The sequence below is a fragment of the Bacillus rossius genome, chromosome 1 (assembly GCF_032445375.1).
Source record: "Bacillus rossius redtenbacheri isolate Brsri chromosome 1, Brsri_v3, whole genome shotgun sequence".
Classification (NCBI taxonomy): Eukaryota; Metazoa; Arthropoda; class Insecta; order Phasmatodea; family Bacillidae; genus Bacillus; species Bacillus rossius.
In genome coordinates this window covers 224,747,400-224,773,486 of record NC_086330.1, presented here as the reverse complement: position 1 = coordinate 224,773,486, position 26,087 = coordinate 224,747,400, and the positions used below count along the sequence as shown (strand labels likewise).

The window sequence follows — 26,087 nt, the reverse complement described above, 5'->3', positions numbered from 1 at the left end:
TAAAATCTTACTAAATATTTCCTTACACAAAATTAATTTCATGCTTCAATATTGTCTACACTTTCCCACTAAATTTACATCCAGACTGCTGATTTTTGTGTCATTAGGTGAATAATATCTAACATAATAATTTTACAGGTTTTCATAAATATACACTGTGTACTAGTAATGAACTCAAATGTTCTTGAAAATATGGCATAAAACCTAAATTTTAACACATGGTGCTCTTAACGGCAGCATGACCTATCTAACTTACTCAGCGAATAAAGAGCAGTGATAGTTGTAAACAGTAATGCATGCACAAGAAAAAAATGACATAATGGTTTCTTGATACATTAAAATTTATTTAAATATTTGTGTATAAACAGCCAAATCCATCAAAATTCCATGTTTGATTAAGTAAGTTCTCTAACTTATTCCACTACTTTACAAGTTAGTAAATTATGCTTATGACATAATACCTTTGTCAAACACCACAGAACAAAATGTCTGGAATCTCTATGCATTTGGATGAAGAAGGAACACATGTGTCATGTGAAAGCTATCACTTGTGAATTTACAGCATTACTATAAATGTGCATGTCCTGAGCCTACCCACCTTAGTTAGTCATTTGGTAATACAATCTAGTGACAGCTATATGTGCTATAGTGTAATGTTTTGATAGTAAAAATTGTGACTTACAATGAAAATAAACTCGGAAAACCCAACACTGAATAATGAACAGTAAGATTTTGAACTTATGAAGAAATAACTGAATGTTTGTTAAAAGACAATTATTATTTGGAAGAAAATCCAACCAACAACAGGAGAAAACACATGCACTTCTAGGCCATGATATGGTTGCAATAAGGCTGATTTAACTTATTACAATACTCCCTGTACCAAGAAACAGTATTTATATAAAAGCAGATACTGTTTTTAGGAAGCTTTAAATTTTTGAGACAGGTATTGTAGGAATTATTGATAGTAAAATGCTAGTAAACAAGTGAGAACAAATATTGTATCCACGAAACTGTCTAAACACCACATTAGAAGAAATGTCAAACATTTATTACATAATTTTTTGTTACACATTATTGTGGGTCAACCTTTAGCTTAGTGATGAAAAATCAGAATAACCATGTTAATAATGTTTGTCATTTGATGCTTATAACACTCATAAATATAGAAAAATGAATGCACATAGTTTTCCGCTTATAAACATCTTAACAGAAAACAACTACAAATACATCAACACAGTGCCCAAGTCAAAATGTTAAAACCTAAAAAACAATGTATTTACAGTACATGTTGTTACACAACGCACTCACCATTTAGGCCGTACTTCTCCTGGTTGCGCTTGACCTGGTCCGTGCTAAGACCTCGCTCCGGATCCGTGTTGAAGTAGTTGAGCACTTCATCCACCGTCTTGCAGTGGGAGTCATCCATGGTAGCGCCTGCTCGAGTCTCTCACGGAACAGGGCCTGCAACATCACACACCACACGCTCGCTGTGACCAGATGCCACACATACTGCCTGTTGTCCCCAACAGTCTACAACAATATTCTTTTCAGTAGCATTGTGGCAGTGTTACAATTTGGGTACAGTACACTTCTGATTGCCTGGCACCAACGGGAATGTACAGACTTGAGCCAAATAAGCAAACTTTAGCTAAACCCTTTATCATTTTTAGCACAGGTCAAAAACACTTTTATAATAAGCATATACGTGGTAGCCAAAAGAACTCTGTGTGGCCTGAGATTAGACGGGTGCATTTTGTGTGGTTTGGGATTGCTCGAAGTGATCAGCGCGCTTATCGGCAGTCATTGACACCAAATTCAGTTTTGGCCTGTACTTTTGTTGGAATATTTACCCTTAAGTTCCTGCTAAACAATATTTGCTACTAAACACTACCTTACAAATGTATTTGCTCTAAGACTTAACATTTAGTAATCACTGGAGTTAATGCCTGATAATTTGGCATTCTCAGTAATCCGGCGCCTGCAGTCCTGTATCTCGCAGATTTTTGGAATTGACCGGACATCATTTACATAGATGCAGCAACATTTCCAAAACAATTTAGATAAATATGTATGACTGCTACAAAGATACAGGAACAAAACATATTTTTATTTATCACAATAAATTTACTGAGGGCATTATATGGAAGAAATAGTTTTAAGGGCATGTATTATTTTAAATTTCTCTGCTTCTATTTTAGACATCAAAAAAAGTTTAGCTTAAAACTGTCTGCATTTTATGTCAATGAACTGGTGAACTAGCCAACTTTATCGTGTTTTCTTATCCTATTCATGGGCTGTTGTTTGTAGCAGAGATATTCTAAACAATATTTCTGTGGTATTTTATTAAGTTTATAAATTACTTTATTACAGACCTGTACAAAAAACGAAGCTAAATATGTGCATTATAACCATAATAGCACAGCCAAAAGCATGCCAAATTCTTCAAAATTAAAAATAATTTGTGAAAAATATGTAACAATGTTTTCAGTTTTAATGACTTACACGGGAGAGAATAAACATATGAACTAAAGGAAGAACAGATGTATCCATCCAACCATCATCCATCATTTATCTTTTTTTTTTTCTGGCAAAATAACCAGTTAATTGGTATTTACTCATTCGGGCAATATTTTGCCTCTGAAAAAAATATCACGTGGAGATATGTAACCTCAAAGCAACTGCAGCCTTTGAGTTCTCTTCGCCAGCTCACTAGAAACAATGGAAACAGCGCTTCACCATGTATATGTTGGCATATAGGTATTCAGTTAAACCTAACAGTGGGAAAATAGGCATACTTCTCTGGGGAAAAGCATACAACCCAAGGGTACATGGGGTCAGTGAAATAATGGAGAAGTTCATTACCGTACTGCATAGTTAAGTAGAATTGCAACTATGGTGAATTGAAGCATGAACTCATCTCAGATCACAGAGTAGTTGGCATAAAAGGCAGCCAAAGAATACATGATCCCTGAAAGAAGCAGTTCTGGCAGTGAATAACACAGCAGGAAGGTTTTGCAGGACTAGAGGTGAACATTTGGTGCAGTAGTGTATATTCTGTGGGCTGTCTAGCCAACAGTGCCACGTGTTTCATATTCTAAACAAGGCCACTGGGCAGTTGTCTATAGGGCACCTAACCCCCTCACAGTTTACAATGAGGCAAAGTATAAGTTAAGACCAGGCAGACATTCTATGAAACTTAAGTCTTTCCTTATTCAGATGATTCAGGTCAATGTTGGGTCACAAATCCATGAGCAGTTGACAAGGAAGTGATTAACTTTGACAGAAGTTTTCAAATTCTTACAGATACCTGCCAGCTTAGAGCCTAGTTAAACCAAGATTTTAATATTCCCTTCATGGATAAAGTACAAGAACCTGGTGATCTATTTCTAATAACATCCAAGTTTCTCTGCACCAATCTGCATATTACAAAGCTAAAGTTTATGTAATATCTACTGTCAAAATACACCTACATTAGCTAGGCTAGGTTTGTTGAGGCGTGAGATAGTAACATTTAAAGGGAAACACTGAAACAGAATATTTTTGTAATGAAATTGCTCAAATTCTAGGGAATAATCCAACCAAGCACCACCACATTTCACAAGGATGACAATTTAGTATTTGCACCATCTATTGAAGAAAATGTAAGGGATTTGTGATTTTAGTTGATCTGCTGCTAGGTATACAAAATTTTCACGAACCACTACCAAACAGGAAATTCACATTTATTCGTGATTTCTCATGGAAAAATCAACATTATTAGAGCCATTACTTTCACTACTTCACAGAAAAAAATTCTCTATATTTGGGGTCCACCACAATGGGAGGCATTTGTGCCGATAAAAGAACTTGTATCTGAGGTACTAACATTAGCTTATTTTGATGCAGAGCAACAAATCATTCTTAGTGCAAATGCCAGTTCAGTGCCTTATACAGAGAAGGATGGACATAGAGAAATAGTAATTAAGATTCTCACACCCTCTCTGACAAAGGAAAATTTCTCCCCAATTGAAAAAGATTTAAGTAGCTCTTACATGAGATTCAGAAAAGTTCAAATTATACATTTTGGTACTACGTTGATTCTTGAAACTGTTAGATGCTACTTTGAAGTCTACAAAATAGGCATTTGTAACTATATGAACTGACACCTCGCATAAGGCTGATGTACTCCCACAGAGTGCAGTTCGCACCAGGCACACAGTTAAAGGTGGCAGATTGTTTATAGCAGAGCCCTCTTAAGGCACGTCCTGAAGCTCGAGCCCCAAGAAAAGGCTTAATGAACTTAATTTTTTTCAAAATAGGTACCAAAACACTGATAAGTTTATGTCTACTGTACCGGAACACAGTACAGAGTTAAGACTTTATTTATTGTGATTTTGTTTACTCTTAACATTTTAAATTACTAATTTTAGTGGTAATATATATATATTTTTTACGGTTACTCAATCACTGAAATATTATTTTGCTTTAAGGTGAAACTGTATATGTTACAACTACTTTCAGTAGACCTTTTTTTTCCCCTGAACGATTCTCTTTGTATAGCATCATGAGTTGGCATGACGTGTTTTGGCTACTACCTCGATGGCGTGACTTTTAAAGGTTAAATTTTTTTTTTAATCTTTGAATGTACAGCAATTTTTGCTTAATGTCAGTTTTCGGTTGTTGAAAAGAAGTTTATTTTTATCGATGTATGTAACTGATATTTTGTGACCTGAAGAGGCAATTTCAGACTAAATAGTATTTAAAATGTCCTGAAATTTGTCGTGTTATAAACACTCCACATTATAATCTACTTCATTTATCTAATGGGATAAGAAATCTCATGGTCACAACGATTTATGAATATTGGAAATCAAAATCTAGTGTACAGGGCAACAGTCATTGTCCATGTTGGATTTCTCAAGGAAATGTTGCATGACAAAAGGAGTGATGACTATAAAATTGGATTACTATTTGCATGTTAAGATGAAAAATTGCAAGTACAGATGCAAAAAAATTTTTTTTTGATTACCTATATTGGTTTTTGCTGTAAATTAAAAATTTATCCCAGATTAACACTTAAAGCACCACCATTAAAGAAGTTACTATTCAGAGGTGGTTCTATCAGCTAAGCAAGGCAAAAGTAAAGTTTCACTGTTAACTAAAATTAACTAATGGAACTATTTGAACAAAATGTTTGCCTGCTTGTCAATGAATTACACCAGTACTGTTTAAGATTGGAATTATGTTTTATGTGCACTACATACACACAACGAGATCAGTATAATTCCAGGTAATATTTATGATTATTCACTCATAGACAAAATATTTCTTTGCAATGTTAATTTTGTATAGAGAAGTGTAATTTTATTTATATTCATTTTGTCTATGACGAGTTTAAACAAGGAAATAATTGAATAAAAGAAAACGGTATTCAAAATTTTGTTCAAAAAATAAACGGAAATTCTTTTAATGATTGTGTGGTGAAAGTTTATATGTTGATGCGGCTCCGGGACTGAACACATTATGAAGGATAGAAATCACTCCTTTATAGTTAATATTTGTTTTGTCATGAAATCTATCATTTTGTTTCATACAAGCATAGCTGTGGATATCCATTTCACCACTTTTTCCTTATGTGTTACTTATCATTACTACAATTAACATGTTATCCATGGAATAAACAGTTTAGTAGTTTATGGCACTAATGAAATTAGTTTTTTGTATATAAAAATTATATTAAATGATATTATGTGGCTAGAGAAAATTTGTAAATCATGACGAAGAATCCAATGATAAATTTGATGGTCCGACCACTCTTAGTTACAGACTATTACACATCTTGCTGCTTAATAAACAGACAACTGACTTGAGACCCATGACGATAGGAAAATTTTAAGAATTATTCTTTTGGTCCCGATAACCGACGTATGTCATGAGAAGACCTCCGAAAATTAATATTTATCGTCGAGCAAGAAACTAAGAAACGTCTTAAAACAATCATTATTTATAAGAAGCAACCTGTAAACTATAAAGGCTGGAACAATTTATAGAAGATTTAATGTGTATATGCCAGTTCGTGATTTCTACCACGACCACTAAGACTGAGACATCTCTTTTAATGTACTGATGAACTTCAAGAGAATTGATAGTTATTGGAGAGAAGTAATCCATTGATTCTACAACTGTATCAATGAGTTCCGGAGAAAAATTAGTTTTGGAAGTAATTTGAAGAACCAGAACACTATCCTGTAGTGAATTCTATGTCGACGAGACAGAGCTTGCCAGCCATCGACAGTGACCAGCAGAAGCAGACTACGAATGATGGATGACTTCATTTTTTCAGAGCCAAAAGCAGTTTTCAAGTAGTCACCAGAACGATGCCCCATAGAAGGGATGCCATTGACACCATGGGAGTGCTGCCCAGGACCCAGGTGTATCAGTGGAGTGAATTGAGGTAGCTGTTGTTGCCGAAAACACCAGAGACTTCAAGTAGTAAGTTTTCCCAGACCCCTGACGATGCTTCGAGACCCGACTTAACAGCCCTGTTGATAAGTGAGAATTATTTTTGTTGTTTAAGACTAGAGTGGAATAAGCAACTTACACTTTAAACCGACTATTATTTCATTATAAAGCAAGAACCAAATCATATTTGTCTAATGTAGAACTTTTGCAGCAACCTTTTATGTGAACCCCAACATTGTTGTAACTAAAATTGTTGTATGATATGTCTGAATTACGGATGCTCCTTAGTTCCGACCAATCTTAAATGTAATGTCACGTTAACTTTATTTGAACTATTGGAAATACTTGCTTAAGTTGACATATTTTGTCCAGAGGTCAAGCTTTAGCTGAGCCCATGTCGTGGTATAACTTTTATACTGTAGAGAAGTGTTTTAAATTTACCTTTGACATACAGTATTTGTAAATTAGAATCTCATATGACTTGCTGTGAAACAACTCTGTATCTTGCTTGAGTACAACTATTGAGTGCTGTAATTGTGTGATTCTTGCATTTGTCCCACGGCAAGTTGCAACGTGTGCTTCGGCATTCAGACGCCCGCCGGCTCCTCCCCTTCCCTCGTTCCCCTTAAATCCCCCTCCCGCACTCCCTTGTGACGTCCGCATGACGTAGGCGCCTCCTTCCAGGCCTACTGAATGCGACACTAGCGCCATCTGGATTTTTTTATATATAGGGCTGTAATTATTTTGCTCGTTCTGTTCTGTTCCGGGAGCGATCGCCGTGAGGGGTGCTTCGGCGTCGCGCCGTGTTACGCATGGCTAGGAGGTGTTCTCTGGTCGGTGTCTTACATTTTTTTTCTTTTGATAATTCTGTAGTTTGCCTTCTGCGTCATGTTTGGCTTGCCTCCTTTTGGTCTCATAAAGTAATGTTTGCTGGACACCAAATTTGTTTCGTAATTTTCTGGTTTGCATTGCCAGAGTGTTTCACCTTGTGCATTTCTTTGATTTTGTTTTTTTGCTTTCGACCCATTTTCCGTAGGGGCGTTTGCCGTTTTTCTCCACCGCACCTCTCACGTCCGGACAGACAGCATTCTATCTGCAATTTCTTGATTTAATAACATTAGCACATAACATTTGTATATTGGCTATTTGTATTGCTCACCAGTACCTACCTGTTTACGTAAATCTTTCTTTAGTAATTCTTGTAATGTGTCGCCCTTCTATATTCATATGGGGCTTGATTTAAAGAATAATAAAGTTGTGTATTTTTGTATTTCTGATATTTACGCTTTTTTCTTTAGGGGTTAATTGTTCTCGCACAACACGTCTGGCACTCTGCCTGTCCCTTTACAAGGGCCATTGCTTTTTTTTTTTAAATGTTTCTAATTGTTAACGTCATTGAGGTAAAGTGAGGTGGATTTCCCCATCCCCTTCACGATACTTCAAAGTTAATGAAAGTGGCACCCTTAGGTATTAAATGTTATCAATTTATTTAAATAGTCAGCTCTGAAATTTTGAAGTAACTTATTTACTGGTTAGTATATATAGCCACTATTTTTAAGAATGCTCCATAAACATTATTAAAAAATTTCATTTCAGAACATAATTATTTTATTTTATGCACTTTTAATAAATGGATCTACAAATTACTTGTCCAGATACTTGGGACAATAAACAAAATCTATTTGGTGGATCTTGTAGATAAACTAGTTACAAAGTCTACCTTATAACATGCATCATGTATTGTCATAAAATTGGGCTACTACCTAAGATTAATAGAAACAATTAAAGCTAGAATATTAAAGTATGGTATATGTTTCTAATGTTAAAATTTAATTCAGAAAATTTTGCCTGCATTCTTTATCCAGAAGTTGAGTGTAGTGATTGTGCTTGTATTCAAAAGAGCTACGCCTGAAAATTAAATTTAAAAAAAATTATTACAGTGAAATAATTACAGTGGCGCTCAACGTGGGGCATGAAAATAGATAGTAACAGGCGTTTTGCCTAACGGCGTTTTGCCTAACTCCAATTTGCCTAACAGCATTTTGCCTAACAACGATTTTCCTAACGGCAATTTGCCTCAAATGTTACTATGATAACAAAACCTTGTTTTGTCTAACGGCGAATTGCCTAACGGCATTTTGCTAATGGAGATTTGCCTAATGGCATTTTGCCTAACCTAACCTAGCCTAGCCTAACCTAAGCGAACCTAATGGCATTTTGCCTATCAGCATTTTGCCTAACGGTGTTTTGCCTAACTCATATTTGGCCAACGGTGTTTTGCCTAACGCCATTTTGCCTAATGGCGATTTGCCTAACTGCGTTTTGCCTAAAATTAGGCAAAACGACGCATGCCCAAAAGAGATGTTCGTAATGTTTCTGATACCTTAATCATAAACTAAGAAAAATGAGTAAGGCAGATCAGTCACCAAATTTATTGCGGGACAAATCAGAGTCAGTATTCAAGAGGAGGAAAAGAATACTGAGGAGTGTAGTGGCAGGTCAGATGAGCCCAATGGTATAAACAGGACAATGAGGGACAACCATGGGACATTACCAGGTGTTAAACCTATGGAGCAGAAAAACTGCTGAACTGGCAAATGCACAGGAAATTACACCATCTGTTCGGGTCGCTGTAAGTGTAGATAATAACCCAATGGATTTGAATGCATCTCTACAGCTGATATCAGTGAAGATGGAAGAGCAGGGCAGATGTATGCAAACATTGAGTACACAGATGGAAGTGCAAAGGAGTGCAGATGCATTTTCAAACATTAGATACCAGGTTGGAAACACAGCAAAAACCATTTACAGATGCAGTTTCAAACACTAGATAATAAGTTCAAAACATTGAATGATAGGTTAGAGGAGAACGAAATTCGGATCACAACATTGGTCGAACAAAAGTTTTGTGAGCAGGCTGAAGAGTTTGCAAAAGTGCAGGATAAAGTAGGTTTGCTAAATAACCGTCTGAACGAACACGAACTAAAGACTGCACGCAATTGCGGCAGGTAAGAAATGAGGTTCGTGAAGTTGGTAGAGCATGTAATGACAATAAAATTCGGAAAAATTTAAATCAAGTTCAAGAGGGGATAACTACTCAGATGAAGGAGATAATGACCAGGGTGAACAAATTGAAGTTGGCCTAGTCCAAGCTCAATCAAATGACGAGACCACGACTAGTGAGGATATCAATGAAAAGGTAAGAGAAATTAGGAAAGAGCAAGCTGAAATGGGTGAGAGTGACTGGGAAAGACAACAGGTTCTTTAAGAATGCATCATGTCTGTTGACAGGAGGGCAGGCAAGCTGGACAGGAATATTCAGGCACTCAACTTACAAGATCCATTACAAACGGATGGCGAGAAGTCAACAAGTAATGTTTCAGCACCGAAGGTGACTACCAACCATAACGTAACCTCACATGTACCAGCCACATCATGAATACAATACTTCTCAACAAGTTATACTGACAATGGATCCTGTCACCTTGATTCACCACCCAGCCAGAAATTGGGTTGAGGCAATGCCAACATTTTCTGCATCTTTACACGAAAATCCAGTGTAAGATTCCTGAAGCAGTTTGATGAATATGAAAAGATGTTTTAACTTCACTAAGCAAGACAAACTCAGATGTCTCAGTTCTTGTTTAAAACACCATGCATTTTATTGGTGGGAGGTAGTACAAAACCAACACTGATTTTGATTCACTCCAGTGTACTTTCTTACAGCAATACTGGAACATGAAAATCCAAGAGAATTTGAGGGCACAAAATCATACAAAATGCTACGAACCATGAAAGAACAAATTGCTTGAATCTCATTTGAGTGCCATGTTCGAAAAGACTAGGTACTTAGATTTATCAATGGATGATGAAGAATTTGAGGTGATGATTTTGAGATACTACCAATTCGTTACAAGGTGCACTTATTGGGAAGAAACTAAAATAGCATTTCCGAAATTAGAGAACAACTCTTTCCTTCGATCATTTAGAGCGGATAAGTAAGAATTTAACATTTTAGAGTCAGGTGAAAATACAAATCAATCGAGGAATCTACCACTCTAGAGTAGATACAATAACCAAACCAGAAACCAAGTCTTACCAGACAGATAACTAGCGATAGCAAGAGCCCACAGATGGAAATGGCAAGGAAAAGGAAGGTTCTATGGGAAAAACAAAGACCAGCAATATTATCAAAAGCACACTAATAGCCGACCACATAGAAAATCAAAGGCATGGTGGCGTAAGCAGCGAGGGATGAGAGAGATTCTAATGAACAAGGAAGAAGAAATGATGCACGACACGGGTCTCAACAACAGGGAGCCTCGACCGCGTCCAAAGAGGTACCCAGATATTCGTTTTTTAAAGATCGTCAGCCACCCTAACTGAATTCCTACAGTAACCAACAAGGTACTTGGCCGCAACACAGCACAACCTTTACACTACCAACACACCCACTTCATGGCTTAATCAGGCATCATCATCCTCAGCAAACCCAGAGGGTATTTCACACGTCAGGAGCCTCTGAACCCATCTGCTCCTACGTATTAATCGAGAAGAAGTCAAGGATCCAAACTGGTCAGTCAATCCAGCAGGAGCTTGAAACTAATTTTAAACTAGACAGGATCGGTGAAGCAACGCCCATATCCATGGAGTTACCCAGTGAAGCGGCAGAACCAGATCTGAGGCGTTGGTGGCTTGTTATACTGAAGTTTGACAAAATAGCAGGAGAGTAGAAAAAACAAAATTTTACTCATGATGTCATCGAATATAATTCATGTGAGCATGGTTAACAGCAATAGCAGAAGTAAGAAGAAAACAAAATCCTCCTTCACACAAAGAATTTCTAAGTTGCAATCTAGTACTAAGGTGTAGGTACATCACTTCAACCAGCAAACTATGGAAGAGGTGACGAAGAAGCCGTTTATTTTGTACGATGGCCCTTTTAGAGTGAGTAAGGTGATAAACCATAATGCATTGGAGACAGTGAATAATTACAAGTTAGTAGGTAATTATAACTTAAGAAAGTTAAGAGAGTACAAACAGCCCATAATACAAGCTTAAAAAAATTTATCCTTTATGTAACACTAGTCTCAATTTGAATGGTATGTGATGATAGCATATGAAAAATATATTGGAAAATTGAATTAATTATCCTCAAATATTCCAGAGGAAATACATTTAAGTATGGACTAACCAGTATTATGATGAAAATTTTATGGTCTTTATTTTCAGAAAGTGGCTCTCCTTCAGAATTACCAAAAATACAAATGATTTCTACACAATAATTTCTCTCGACTTAATTGCCTTCCACAAAGTCCAGTTTTTTAGAATACAGTAGGAATTAAAAAAAAAAATAAATAAATAAAAATTGTTTTTCCAAACAATCAAGCAACATTTGCAGTAGGTACTCAAAAATACCATTTTCAGACTTTGTTCCAACAAACTAGCTCACTGAGCTGAACTTAGCTCTATCTGCCGGCTCTATCCGGCCGCCCGGGACAGAAAGCTTGGGACAACAACAGCCTAAGTCAATCCACGCAAATACGGCAATTTCCAACCAAGTTTTAATATTTTTACAAGAGGGTCATTCCATTGTTACGGACGGGACAGTTAGATCTTTAAAATAATGTTGCACACTGTCTCAAATATATTATTTAAACATTTTATCAATATCTGCAGTTAGTCACCCTTAGTACGTATTATACAACTCCCAATTGATGTACGAGATAATTATTAATTTTGATCCTTGAATTATACATCTTTTTGGTATTGTTACGGACGGGACACAGTTTGGACAGGACGGCAAAGGTGAGTTTTTCACCGAATATTTTCTGTGAATTATGAAGTGATTTACATCCAGTTATTACAATACATGGTATAGTAGTAGTTAATTCAAACATGCATAACCTCCTGAAATCAGAACTTAGTTTTAATAACCACCAATAAAATGTTTTTGAGAAAGTGACACGTTACGGATGGGACGTTACGGATGGGACAAAAGTCTGAATGACAATAACTCTCTTAATTTAGTACTTTGGCTTAAATAATTTTCTTAATGAACAGAACATAATTACATTTAATAATATTAGCATGATGCTATTAATTGTCCATTTTAAAGTTATTTTTGGCCTCTGAATCAAAGAGGAATACTAAATATTTTCTGAAAATCATTAAGTGTTTTTATCCAATTAATTTACTATTTAGTATCTAGATAACGAGAAGTTAAAAGTATACTATATACTGACATAAAAAATTAAGTTTAAAGCAACAGTTAAAATGTTTAGTTAGTGAGTGACCTGTTACGAACGGGACATGACCTGGGACAAAATACAATTTACAATACCACCTTACTGAACATAACAATTTGGTTTAAAAGTTACTCCTTAATAAACACAACAGCAAAAATTCTAACATTATCAGTCATTTCAGTATCGTAAATATTTTTTAAGTTCAGAAAAGCAAATTCTACATAATCGCAGGAATTATCTTTTCAAATTTGTAAAAAAGTCTTATCTCTAAGCTGTTTTAACTCAGGTTCTGGAAGTAAACCTATTACTTCTGAAAAGTTCACAACATATTTCTTCCTCGTATCAGTTTTAAAAAGAATGTCCTGGCATCCATCGCGTACAACCTGCTCCATGTAGAAAAACTCAATGCTGCCATCATCTTCTACTCCTCCCTGGCTCACCACCACATATTTATGTTTACTCTGCCCTACTTGCTCAGTGAGTAGGTACTGCCCTCCTTGAACATTGTTCTTGGTAAGCTTCTGCACAACACACTCTTCATCTGTCTCCGAATCAGTGTACACTTTACGGTAATATGGAATTCTGTTCCTTGGCTTCAACTCTCAAAGTAAAGATTTTTGTACATTACATGCTTCTAAATTTGTTAATATTATTATAGAAATGCTCATATGAATGTTGGTTATTAGCACATGTTTAGGTAAATTCGCAATAATTTACAAAAAACAACAAAATGGTTATATATTATAATAAATCTTAAAACGTTACGGACAGGACAAATCTTAAAAAAGTGATTTATTAGTCCAGAAAATTAATAATTCTGTTAACATCTAGTTGTAGTATCTAGTCATGTATGATAATCAATTACTTGATTAATATTTTATGCGTATAATAAACTTTCTTACTTTTTTGTTACGGATGGGACTTGATCTTCAAAAAACACTATCTGAAAACTCTGAAAAATAACTTTAAGCCACAAAAACCATACAGATAGAAGCCAAATGAACTGGTATTTTCCCACCAAAACACAGCTGTTAAAGAAAAACATATATAGCCAATGTTAAAGGAGCGCCAACTTGACTTGTTTATATCATAATACATGGTGATTATTAGGTACCCATTTTAAAATGAAAAGTTGTATATGAAAAATTAAAAATAATCGAAAAATGCATACATTTCTGGTTAATTAAGGATATGTTGGGTAGTTATAGTTTTATAAAAACATTTTATGTTATGTTTTAGTTTTACACAATTTGGTCCTTTTTGGCATGGAATGGCCGAAGAGAATGAGCAGTCATAACGTTAGAGCAGTTACAAGGTGACCTACATACATGTGTTTACTATAATTAAAAAATAAAATTACTGTGTGAACCATTGTACAGATTGTCCCAGGGCCTCTGAAAGCCACTTAAGTGTTGTTTTCATTGCGTATTTCACAAATGAAGGTGACCCAGAAATCACCAAGAGACATACAGACCAAAATGATATATAGGGGCGTTCCTACAGATGTCCTTTATAAATAAAAAATAAATTTTGAAGGAATTCCACCATATACGTTGCACCAGGGCCTCTTAGGGCCTCCAAAGTGTAGTTTTTAAGGTATGTCCGGGATCTTTCAACGTACTAAGTACAGGATCATATCATCAGGATCAAGGAGAGCCCTTTAACATTCCTTAACAATAATAATCTCAGCCATCAACACCTTTGTTCTTGTGCTGAGCCTATATTGAATGTGTGAAGAACTACCTGAGTTATAAACTAAATATTGTAAATAACTTACTGCATTTGTTTAAGATGGTTGTATTTTATACTATTAGTACAAAGTACTACCAACATTTTTCTTCTTATCATCCTGTAAATCAACAAAGCTATAAAATGTGTGATTATATTACCGAAGATAAAATAACTTTCTTGTAGTATGTTCATGGAGATATTTTTGCCACCAAGAATAGTCAAAATTGAGGTTAGCATATAATATGAAATGTGAATGTTGTGAGTAATTGTATATAAGTCATGAAGGGGAGTTATTTAATGTCCCCCCCCCCGCGGAATTTTGTTGGTTGTAATTAATTGTTTGATTTCATTAATATAGGTTTCAGAAGTTCGTTTACCTTAGAGGTATAGTGTATCCAATTCTATTTAACATTAAATATTAAATTAAAGGAAGGAATTGGACGTGTTTGTGATGCATGGCTGAAAAATTATGAAAAAAATATATTTTACATTGAAAATATGTATAAACTTTGAGGAACATTTGTTAAGGGAGCAATTTTTCTGTTTAGCATATTCAATTTTATTTTAACATAAAAAAAATTAAATGGAGTAAAATGCAGATTGTGTTAGTTAATTGAAGATGTAACTATAGTTACCAAAATATTTTTGATTTGAAATATATGCATTATAAAGCTTTGATATAAACTGGGTACACAATAAGGTAGGTAGGCCTACAGTGTTGCTGGGAGAATTTGTTCCTTGTAACATATTCAGTTGTATTTTAATGTAAAACATTAAAATTAAGTAATTAATTGATTGTGTGATATGAAACTGTAACATAACCAAAAAAATATTTGATTTTGAAAATATGAATTAGGTATACAACTTTGATATTGCATACAAAAAAGGGAAAAATTACAAATTGCTGTCCATGTTGCTGATTCTTGATAAAGGTTGTAGGGTTTCGGTTAGATATATTAATGTAACATCTTAAAAATGTAATTAATACATACCTTATAGACTACATAATTAATGTTGCTGATCTAACATACCACTATTTTTTTCCCAGTATTTTATTAAATGTAGTTAGTATTCTCACCATACACACATCTTTAGTGTTGTAAATGTACCTAACAAGTACAATATTAAACTATTTGAAACAGTACAAAGCAGTTTTAGAAAAATGATTTTAATATATGTCAGAATATAAAAATATGCTTTATCACATTTCTTTTTCAGATGCACCACTCTAGTAATTACAAAAATTTACCTCTATGCATATGCACAATTGACTAATTTCACAATTCTAGAGCATTTTGCTTCATAATGGTTTGAAAGAATATAAATAAAAAGTACAACACATATTAGACATGTCGTGCACAACCTATTACTCGGAAAAACGCCAGTAACTTATTTTATTCAAGATACCTTATTTCTGAACGAAAACGGTTTCGTCAAAACTCGAAAATCAGCTGAGATTTAAAAAAAAATGCTGGCCTAACCTACGACTACGCACTCGTACCTCTTTAGAAAGGTGCTGGTCATGAAGGCTGCCTTAACCTAACTTTCCATGCATACGGTTCTTCAATTCTATTATTCCATAATATTGGTGAGCAAATTAGTTACATAAAAAAATAATCTTTAAAGGAACAAAGAACTACAGGTATGGCACATAAGTAGTGATAATTTGCACATAGGGTATATTCAAATAAACAAATTAACATAAACATGGCAACATTTGCAGAACACTACAATAATCCAAAACTTCTTATAAGAAAAACTTTTATGCGTAAGCTTGGAGGAGAAAAAAGAAACAAAACTCACCTCCAAAAGATGTTAAAATTCGCAAATAGTACACAGAAATACCATTAACACTACAAAATAAAAGCGCAAATATTTTTCTCGACTTACAAAATGCTTAAAAACAACGAATGGAACATCGTAAATTCAAACACACGCTATCTTACACACATCAAACTTAAAATTTCCCAGTAATACTCTAACCACTATCGCAATTTTCATATTGTCAAGCAACACGTTTCAATACCGTCCTACTTCAGGAATAATCATTCTTTTACTAAACTAGTTTTTTTTTTTTTGCTTACGTACAACGACTACGTTAGTCTTCTGCGTCATGTACTAATAAAAATATATACTTTGAAATACTGTTGTTCATCTTTCTACATTTATTTTAATATATAATAACAATTATTATGTTATTCAGAAAATCAATAACTGGGCAGTATCCAGTTTCCTTTTTGATACTTTTCGGAAAATAAGATTAACAGTAAGATGGCATGTGGACGAAGATCATTGGCCTATATGAACCATGTGAGTGGAATCACTGCTCAGCGCGAAATACAAATTTGCATTTCGCGCTTAACAATACGTTATAGCTCAAAACCGAAAGAGAAAAAAAACATTTTGTTAAAGTCAGGGTATTTATTTAACAGTCTACTACTTTCAGAGACGGATTCAGTCAGTTTTGTTTATTCTGATTTCATATTATCCTGGATCAAATGTTCAATTGTTATCAAATAATAGTTTCTGGGGAAAACTAGGTTAAATGTCAGTTTCTGAACATATTTCCTCGCCAGACGTGGTTCCTGAGAGGGAGTGATCCCCTTAAGTTTTTAGTTTTTTTTATTTAATATGGAGAATATATCTATTTATTTATGTGAGTGTTTACTTAATTTAAATTCATCTGATAAACATTTTTTTCATCAAAGGTTGTATGAAGCTATTAATTTTCAGTATTTGAGACCATTAATTTGTAAATAATCCAAGCCTATCCATTAATTTACTAATGTCATGTTGTGCAACTGCATCCTTTGTACGAAATCACCTCCTGAAGACTTTATGGAGCCACCCTTGCAACTTTTGTTTTACCTGGGTTACATCATTCAATACCTACAGTCAAATGAATAAGATTACCTATGTCAAACATACAAGATCAGATCAGCGCACAGTAGATGACATTTGCAAATTAAATACCTGAATAGAAGAAACGATATCAATATAGAGCATGGTTTTAGCTCTGCCTAGGAAATATCACTGTAATGCAAGAGAGCCAATTCTAATCTAAGGTTTAGTTCAAAGATGTTCTCCGGGCATTCATATCAGGCCAGGGAGACCGCCATCTTGCCAAATCGCGAGCCAGCCTAGGGAGCGGACACTTTTAGCACATTCGGGTAGCTTTCTTAATTATTTTGGCAAGCGCAGCTTGAGCGAAACGCGCCAAGAAAAGGAAGGAGCTCGAGAACGAGAGAGATAAGTAGGTTGAGAGGTTTTGTGTGAGAGAGAACGAGTTATGTTCTAACTTTGCTGTCCTTGGGAGCCCCCTCCCCTCGTTAAAATGGCTCTGGTCTTGTGACATCTGCGAAACTTTCTAGCCAATCAGATGCGAAAACATTCTAGCTTTTTTTTTTTACGCTGTCTCTCTCTCTCTCTCTCTCTCTCTCTCTCTCTCTCTCTCTCTGGTAGGTCCTGCTTCTCAAGCATGACTCATATAGCCTCGGCCAAATAAAGATGACCGCCAGAGTTTAAAAAAGCCCATCACACGACCCAGTTGACCACGTCTCACATCACATAGCGTAGCAGGTCAGATTCCAGGTATCAGGTATCAACGGTAGTTTGACATAGTGGGAGGAAGTCACTAGCTTGCTACGAGACAGTGCGATAAGCGTGCACCGCAGAGACAAGGCTCAACGCACGACCCAAGGCATCATCCACCACGTCATCCACTTGCAGGATTAGCGAGCGAGTAGCCCCCTGCTGCGAGCTCGCGTCACACTTGCTTCTAGTTTACAAACTATATCACCGATGTTCAGATAAAACATACTTAAATGTCACATTATCACTGCACTCCTCCTGAGCGAGCCCAGTTTGTTCCCTCTTATACACAGGTCTTATCTGGGCTCGCCCAGTTTCATTAGAACAAGTTAATATCGGGGAGTTGGCCATGGCAACAATCGCTACCATAACCATCCGATACAAGAAAAAAGATTGCATGTAACCCTTCTGGCATTGTTGATACCTAGCATGATAAGGTTTAGATCTGTGACACACCTAGGTCCAATCCCTAGCCCGGACCTCTCCTTATAATCACTATATTTTAGCTATATGTTAGGTAAGAGGAAAATAATTCCTATTGAAAACACACCCTGACCTTAAGCAATAGCAATTTAAAAACTGCGAGGCAAAACCACATTAAGTTTGACTCACATTTCGAAGCACTAATAAATGTTTATATTTGATGTTATTGATATTTACACAGTAAGTACCTATATGCGTTAATGGAATAATTGGTGCGGTTGGCGGGCCGGCACGGTGCTACTTTTTGGAAGAAACATTTGCTTCATTGCAAATTGTTAGATGTGCATAATGTCTGATGAACGAGTTGGCAGGGAACTAAGAATGTCAGTTCATGTCTAAAATTGCTTATATAGGAATGGTGGGGATTGTCAGATACGGACGGTAATATCCGACACCTTATATCGGTACCAATTATTATAATCTAGTGGATAATTAAATAACTACGGATGTGGTCATTCGTCAGTGGGTTGTTTTTGACCGTCGCTATTTAAGCAGTGACACAGTGACACATTTATCTGGATTTTTAAAATCCTACCTTTTTTAAGGTATGTAGTACATTTTCTGTCATCACCAAAATTAATTGTTTTTATTTATAAACTAGCTAATAACCCGCGGCTTCACTCACGCAATTTCAGAATATTGCTAACATATTACCATCGAAAGAGAAGTATGTGATTATTCCAAACATTTTTACTAAATAAATAGACAAAATAAATTGTCAGGTGCACATAATGTTTATTTTATAACGAGATACTTTAAGAATGATATTTTGTAAATGGTTTGGTGTAGGATTTCTTAATTTTTAGTATTGATTAAGTATCTGATATTAAAATTTCTCATTTAGAGTGTTTGAGGGTATATCTTATCTTGATTTTATCACACTTACCTAGTTTTCATTTCATAATGTAAAACATTGTTAAACACGCACCTATTTCATTATAACTAAGATTATGCTATCGTTCGCACTAACATCATTAACATTTACTTTTACTATGGTTAAAGCTATGCTTAGAATAATTACATAATTTCACCTTATTACATAATACCTCCTATTATTTAAGTATATTGATACGAGATTTTATTAGTTTCTAATTCTAGTTCTAATTAATTTGGAAATATATTTTTTTTTTGTTTTGAAAACAAACGTACACTTTTTACCAAGCTTATTGTCTGAATATCGCAAAAGGGTAAAATTGTGATTGGTAATTTTGGAATGTTTATTATTGCTAATCAAAATCATTTGACTCAATTCATTAAATTCGGAGATATAATTATTATTTATCTTAACAACATACGTACCCCTTTTACGCATCATAGGGGTTGAATTACGAAAAACATAAAAATGTTGGTTAGTAGTTTTCGTATTTTTTATTGGTACACAAACTCATTTATTACTTTTAATTAAATCTGGAGATATAGTTATTAATCTTAAAACAAACTTAACCTTCTATTCACTCCTTAGGGGTTGAATTTCGCAAAACATAAAAAAATTATGTTTGGCAGTTTTTCTATGTTTATTATTAGTTCTCAATATATTTTATTATGCTTTATAAATTATAGAGGTATAATTAACTATCTTAAAATCATATTTACAATTCTTAACCATCTTATGGGTGTATTTCTCTAATTGTTTACAGCCAAGTTTTTAATTTAGCCAAAGACCTTTCTGATAAGATAAAACCCCTTTCGGCACAGCTTACAGGCGTATGTTGATTTCGAAGTACCTATTTCTTCTGTAAATATTTTAAAAACTTCTATAAACTTCTGAAACATTTTAAGAACTTAATGTACGTAACAAATATGTTCTCCAATATTTCAAAATGGCATTGTGCGTACAGGTCTCTACCTTAACTTGCGGAGCAGACGCAACACTATCTGGTCCGCAGTAGGTGAACGGACTTTCCCCTTTGCAATTATGTATTTTCATAGAAGTTACAGGGATATATTGTCTGTATTCCTCGATGCATCATTACTCCGTAATGCACCACTAACACAGGTCTTCGGCAACGACAGTTTCGACTGTTTGACGGGAAAATACCTTTGTATGCAGTTCATGGCATGTATTTTTAAATTATAATTTCTTGCAAACTTCTTGCGAAATTTTTCACAGTTATATTTTGTACGACGCGGATTATTAGCACATTATCTATTCTCGTGTCGGCGAGTATTAGTGTTCGAGAAAATCTTGTCCCAGTAACGCCACCGATGCTAGGAAGACGCCGATGCACCTTCAGTGGAAATCATTGATACTAGTGCCATTGAAGTCTCATTCGATGGCGAAAGTCATTAATTGAGGTTTCCACTGCAGACTGCACTGCAGGGATTAAAGTCTCTTCTACTGGTGCAACCACACCTGTTGAAATATCCTTTAATGCTGTTGGTGACGATGGTACACATTCCATAGAGTTTTTCGTCGTCGACGACGTCGCTGCCATCGAGCTCACCGCTACAAATGAGGTCTCCGCCACCATCGTCGTCGCTGTCATCAGGGTCTGCTCCATCGATGGTAGACCGTCCATCAAGGTCGACATTGGAACAGCAACTAAATATCAAGTAACGTACTAAAGAGAGAGGCGATTTGTACAGCACAGCTGTCACAGGAGGACTGAGGGCCCTGTCGTCTGGGACTCGCTTATAAACCCGCGGCCGCCGGAATAACACGCAAGTAAAAACACGATACATTTACATTAATATGCGATACAAAACAACATTCAAAAAAGGAAGCACATAAGGATGCACATTCTTCAAAAAGGAAGCACATTCAAAAAAGGAGGCTCAATCGAAGCACAATCAATGAAAAGTAAACTCAATCGGAAGAATATTCGACAAAGAGGAAGCACAATTGGAAGCATATTTAAAAAAGGAAGCACAATCGCAAGCACAGTCAACGAAAAAGAAGCACAATTGGATCAATCGACAAAATAAAAGGACACACAATAAACACACAGGACACACAAGGGATACACAGTACACACAAAGGACACATAATAGACGCACAGTGCACACTGGACATGCAATGAACATGTAACGAACACGCAATAAACAAACAGGACACGCATTGAACACACAATACACAAACTGGTCATGCATTTAACAAAAAGGAAAAATATTTGTACGAAAATTCAACTTGGTGTGACATGATCTCACGATAGAAATACGATCTCATCACAGGGATACGTTCTCGCCACAGGGATATTTTCTCGCCACAGGGATATTTTCTCGCCACAGGGGTACAATCGGTCACAGGATACGATAAGATACGGTTCCAACAGATTCAGCGTCATTTGACTACAAGACTAAAAGACTACGAGGCAACTGCACTATGAGACTAGGAGTCTACGAGGCTCCAACTAGCTACGAGACTACGAGGTTACATGGCAACATACTTGAGACTACAGGGCTACAGGCTTCTTGGCTACGAATCTACAAGTCTGTGACACTACAAGACTGTTAGGCTACGAGGCTACATGGCAACAAAGGCTACTAGGATATGAGTCTACTAGGCTGTAACTGGCTACAATTGCTCCATTCAGCAACGAAAGTTAATTTATCTCATGCAAATAATTTGTTGCAAGTAGTCCCAATTCTTGCAACAGTTCGCACCTCATACTGTGTTATAGAGGCAGTGGCTGTTTTATGCGGGATACGGGATGAAGACTCATGTCGAAAATAAAAACAAATGAATGATTAACTGTATAGAATTTTTGTTAGATATGATATTTTGTATTTTATAAGCTTCTATAATGTAATTTTTCTTGTGTAACTTGTAGTTTGTACTTGAAGTTGTATAATATGATACCTTGTATTGCTTTTTGTACTGGTGTATTTTTTTATCTCGGCTGTGACTAATGTTTTTGAACCAATATAAGGTCGTCTGGACAGACCATCCAGATGGTCGCAAAGGATATGATACTCGTCTACTTCCGTCTCCCGTAACGTATCAGTTTTTCCCTCCAACCATGCGGGGATACCTCCCACCCCACTCGTGACAACAGCGTTTGCGAGCAGCTCTTTTTACCCCTGATGCTGCTTACACCCGCATAGCTGCTCTCTGGCTTCGCTTCAAACTGCACGGGTAGTTTTGACCGTCGCTACTCTGCACTTATGGGAATGTGGATGCCACCAGCATGTCGAAGGTTCTACCACCGGGTATATAAAGTCCCCCGCTGACCTGGGCAGGGAGCATCCAGGTGCTGTCTCGCTCTCTGCCGCTTCTACCGCGGCCCCCCCCCCCCCCCCCATCATCCGACGTCACTATGCCCGCCGCCCGCAAGACGAACTCCGTGTGTTGGTAAGCCCGCCGCAGTGCAGATACTTTAAGCACTTAGACTTTGCAGCTTATAATGACCTCGTGTCAGAAGTTGAAGTCTTATAAAACACAATTCAACGAACACGAAGTGGGACTTCTGTTTCGGCAGCAAGCGAGTAAGGTAGCGAGTCATTAGTTGACCTAGCTTTCTCAGGTACTGACGCTGATGACGAGTGAGAAAAGTGGTTATTTATTTACTGTCTATTGGGAAGTCGGTCTGTCTCGAGGCGTGGCGAGGCTTGCGATGCGCTACAACACACATGATATTCTAGTTGTGGGCAGTTGTGAACTTTACTACTTTCATTGACTTTGAATTCTTGACGGACGTTGCTGCTCGACTCTACGCCAATTATGTCTTGACGTACTGTTGGAGGCATTGTGGTGAGAAACATTGGATGTGGATTTATAAGGCTCATGGACGCCGAGTGTGGAGTTGTTAGTGGTTGGCGAAGACAAGTCGTCGACGAGAGAGCCAGCAACTCGGACGACGTTGGTCCGTCATCACTAAGGAGCTGAGAGGCTGAACTCCCCCGTTCAACTCATCTTCGGGGATGTTAGTGTTCGGAGTGGGACCTGGCTTTTGCTGCTCGCTTTACTTGTGTCAGCGTGGCGAGTAATTAACTTATGGCTTACCACATATCTCGGCGGTGGAACTGTTGTTACTCTAAAGCCTTTTAAAAAGTTGTATAATACAGTTGCACTTCAACCATTTAAAAATTTATATTTTAAATAAATTTTAATTTTTAACTTATATGTTTCGATTATAATTTGTAAGGCATAGCATCTTTAATGGTTTGTTTAAATTCTTAAATATATTTTGGCAAGGCCCTGTTGTGTTAAGAACGGCCTTTCGATTCAAATGTGTTTTATAAATGTTCAGAACCATAATATTTCATATATTAATGTTGTATTTAAATTGCAATGGTTCTTTTAAGGAAATTGATCGTATTAATGTTTGATAATATATGCGTCTTTATGTATTGCTTCTCATTACTAGCATATGTTTTGTAATACTATAGGATTATAATTTTTTTGTGGGTAACAGAAATATCACAATATTTCTTAACATGGATTATTAAAGCCTTCAAGCTGATTAGGAGCCTTGAGCGCCTATTTATTTTTATTATGCTATTATTACCTTAGTGTCTTACCTCTGCTGTTAATCTTTAAAGTACTTGATAACCCGTTTTTTTTGGCGAGTGTATCAGCATGTAGAGTAGAAGTGACAATGGTACTATCAGGTACTGTCAGGTGGGTGGACAATAAGCATATGATTAGCACGGCATGTAGCAGCGGGGGGAGTCGCACAGCTCATCTAAGGGGCACGTAGAGTAGAAGTGACACTGGTACTACTGCCAGGGCCACTAGACGGTGCTGGTGGGTGGTCAGTATGCATGGGAGTAGCAGGGCATGTATCAGTGCAGCAAACCTCACAGATCCTCCACAGGCCGGTAGAGGGTTGGAGGCACTGGTTCTGCTCTAACTGCCACTAGGATTGTCTGGCGTTGGGAACGCCTGGCTGGGAGCCAGTGGCCCGGGGATACGGGTGTTGCGCAAGTTTCCTCGCTCCCGGCAGGCCAAGAATACTTCTTTGCGAGCACCCTTTAAAAAGGGCTCAATCCATTCGCGCTGCGACAATTGGCCATGTGAATATAGCCAGTATGGTCTTTTATTTACTCCGCTGATACTAGGCTACTCGTACGTGATAGAAAAACAAGGCTTGATTGGGATTAATCTGAACCTAAAACTGAAGGTCTAAGTCACCTAACGCAGAAGTGTTCTGAACACTACAGTATAGGTTGATTATCTCTATTCTTATTTAAGAATATCCCCTACTTGTTACTTTACCTATAATTTGAGAGTTTAGACACGTGCTTATTTTTTTGGTTGTCAATATGTTTAGTAAACTCACGAGTGTAATTTATTTCCGGCCGAACAAATTTAATCTAAGTTGAACCGAGTTAGAAAAAATTTGGTCTTTAATCTTCTGAGAACCACTTAAAATTTCAGAGAAAGTCAAACACTATTTTTTTAAAATTCTCCTTCTATGCTATTTTTCAAATAAATGTAATGTGAATATTTACTTTTCGTAGGTTTCGTGTTTTTTATTTATTTACAAATAGTATATAAATTCCTATGAATTTCGGAAAATATTAATCTCAAGGTTTTTATGCTACTCATAATGATTTTTAATCGAAAAAAATATACTCTTCTTTGCAAGCATTCTGTTTTTTTTTTTTTAAATAATTAGAGGGGTTCTGCAGATAATATTGAATCATCTGGAAAAGAGACGAAGACAAGGCACTCTGACGTCGTAACAGCTGTGGCACCAATTGGTTATTTAAGTATTTTTTGCTTTAAATTAGAACATAAAATTGTGGCACAGCCACAAATAACAAACATAATTTTTGGTTGTATTGCACACTGTGTATGTGTCCTGTTTTAAATGAGAGTGAAGGTTCTCCCACATTGGTTACTGGTATCAACAATGAGAATACAGAGGTGCGATGCCACATATTTGGACTTTTCTTGCTAATGACAATGCAATATTACGAGTTTCATATATATATATATTTATATATTATTAATCGTTTACTTTAATTACACAGTATTGTGAGTTTGTAATAACAATATTTATAAAAAAAAGGCAGAAGGTACTACGTCCGGTACGTCGATTGTGCACTGAAATAGTCTGTTAATGCATGTACATTCAGGAGCAGAAAAAGAAGTGTAGTGAAGAGTTACCAAATATTTATTTATCAATTCTGAAATATTACATACTTTGACTTGATGTAAGTTTTTGGACATACGCCATTGCTCTTAGCAATGGTGTATGTCCAAAAATTTACATCAAGTCATGCACTCCCATTGCACAAATCTTTCAAAGATAATATTACATACTTTGACTAAATTATTCTCCTATCAATACTACGGAAGTATAAAGTAGGTAATAGAGTAAACATTTGTTTGACTTCTTTGTTTAGACTTGTCTGTAATCAAGGTTGAGTCAATGATACCTCTCAATAACACGTAGGATTCTTTGTGCGGTGTTAATCAACAAAAGAACCATTAAAGTTGTGTAGCCAACATGATAACATCCACAAAAAAGACAGATAATTAGAATCTTTGGCTAAGGAATTTGAGCGCTTCTAAAGCATCTTGCAGAACTTTTATTTGGCAAAAAGTTAGTGAAATTATTCATTGCTATTTTCTTTAAAAATAAAGTTACATAAATTATTTATTTTAGGTTAATAGATAAGTTCGGAAAACAGGTGAAACTA

The 26,087-nt window shown here is 36.0% G+C and overlaps 1 protein-coding gene across 9 annotated transcripts in view; it reads right to left on the bottom strand.

Moving 5' to 3' along the window:
- Positions 1-26,087, bottom strand: part of LOC134527327 (calcium-transporting ATPase sarcoplasmic/endoplasmic reticulum type) — a 337,718-nt gene that overhangs the window by 263,612 nt on the left and 48,019 nt on the right. For 6 of the 9 annotated variants that reach the window (XR_010074164.1, XM_063359900.1, XM_063359894.1 and 3 more), the window contains exon 2: positions 1,312-1,464. Coding sequence is in view for 8 of the 9 variants with exons in the window: in XM_063359900.1 (XP_063215970.1) it covers positions 1,312-1,429 (118 nt within the window). In the remaining variant the exon portion in view is untranslated. Of the gene's footprint in view, positions 1-1,311; positions 1,465-16,226; positions 21,956-26,087 lie in introns of those variants that run through there. The other 3 variants (XM_063359901.1, XM_063359898.1, XM_063359895.1) reach the window with 1 other exon arrangement.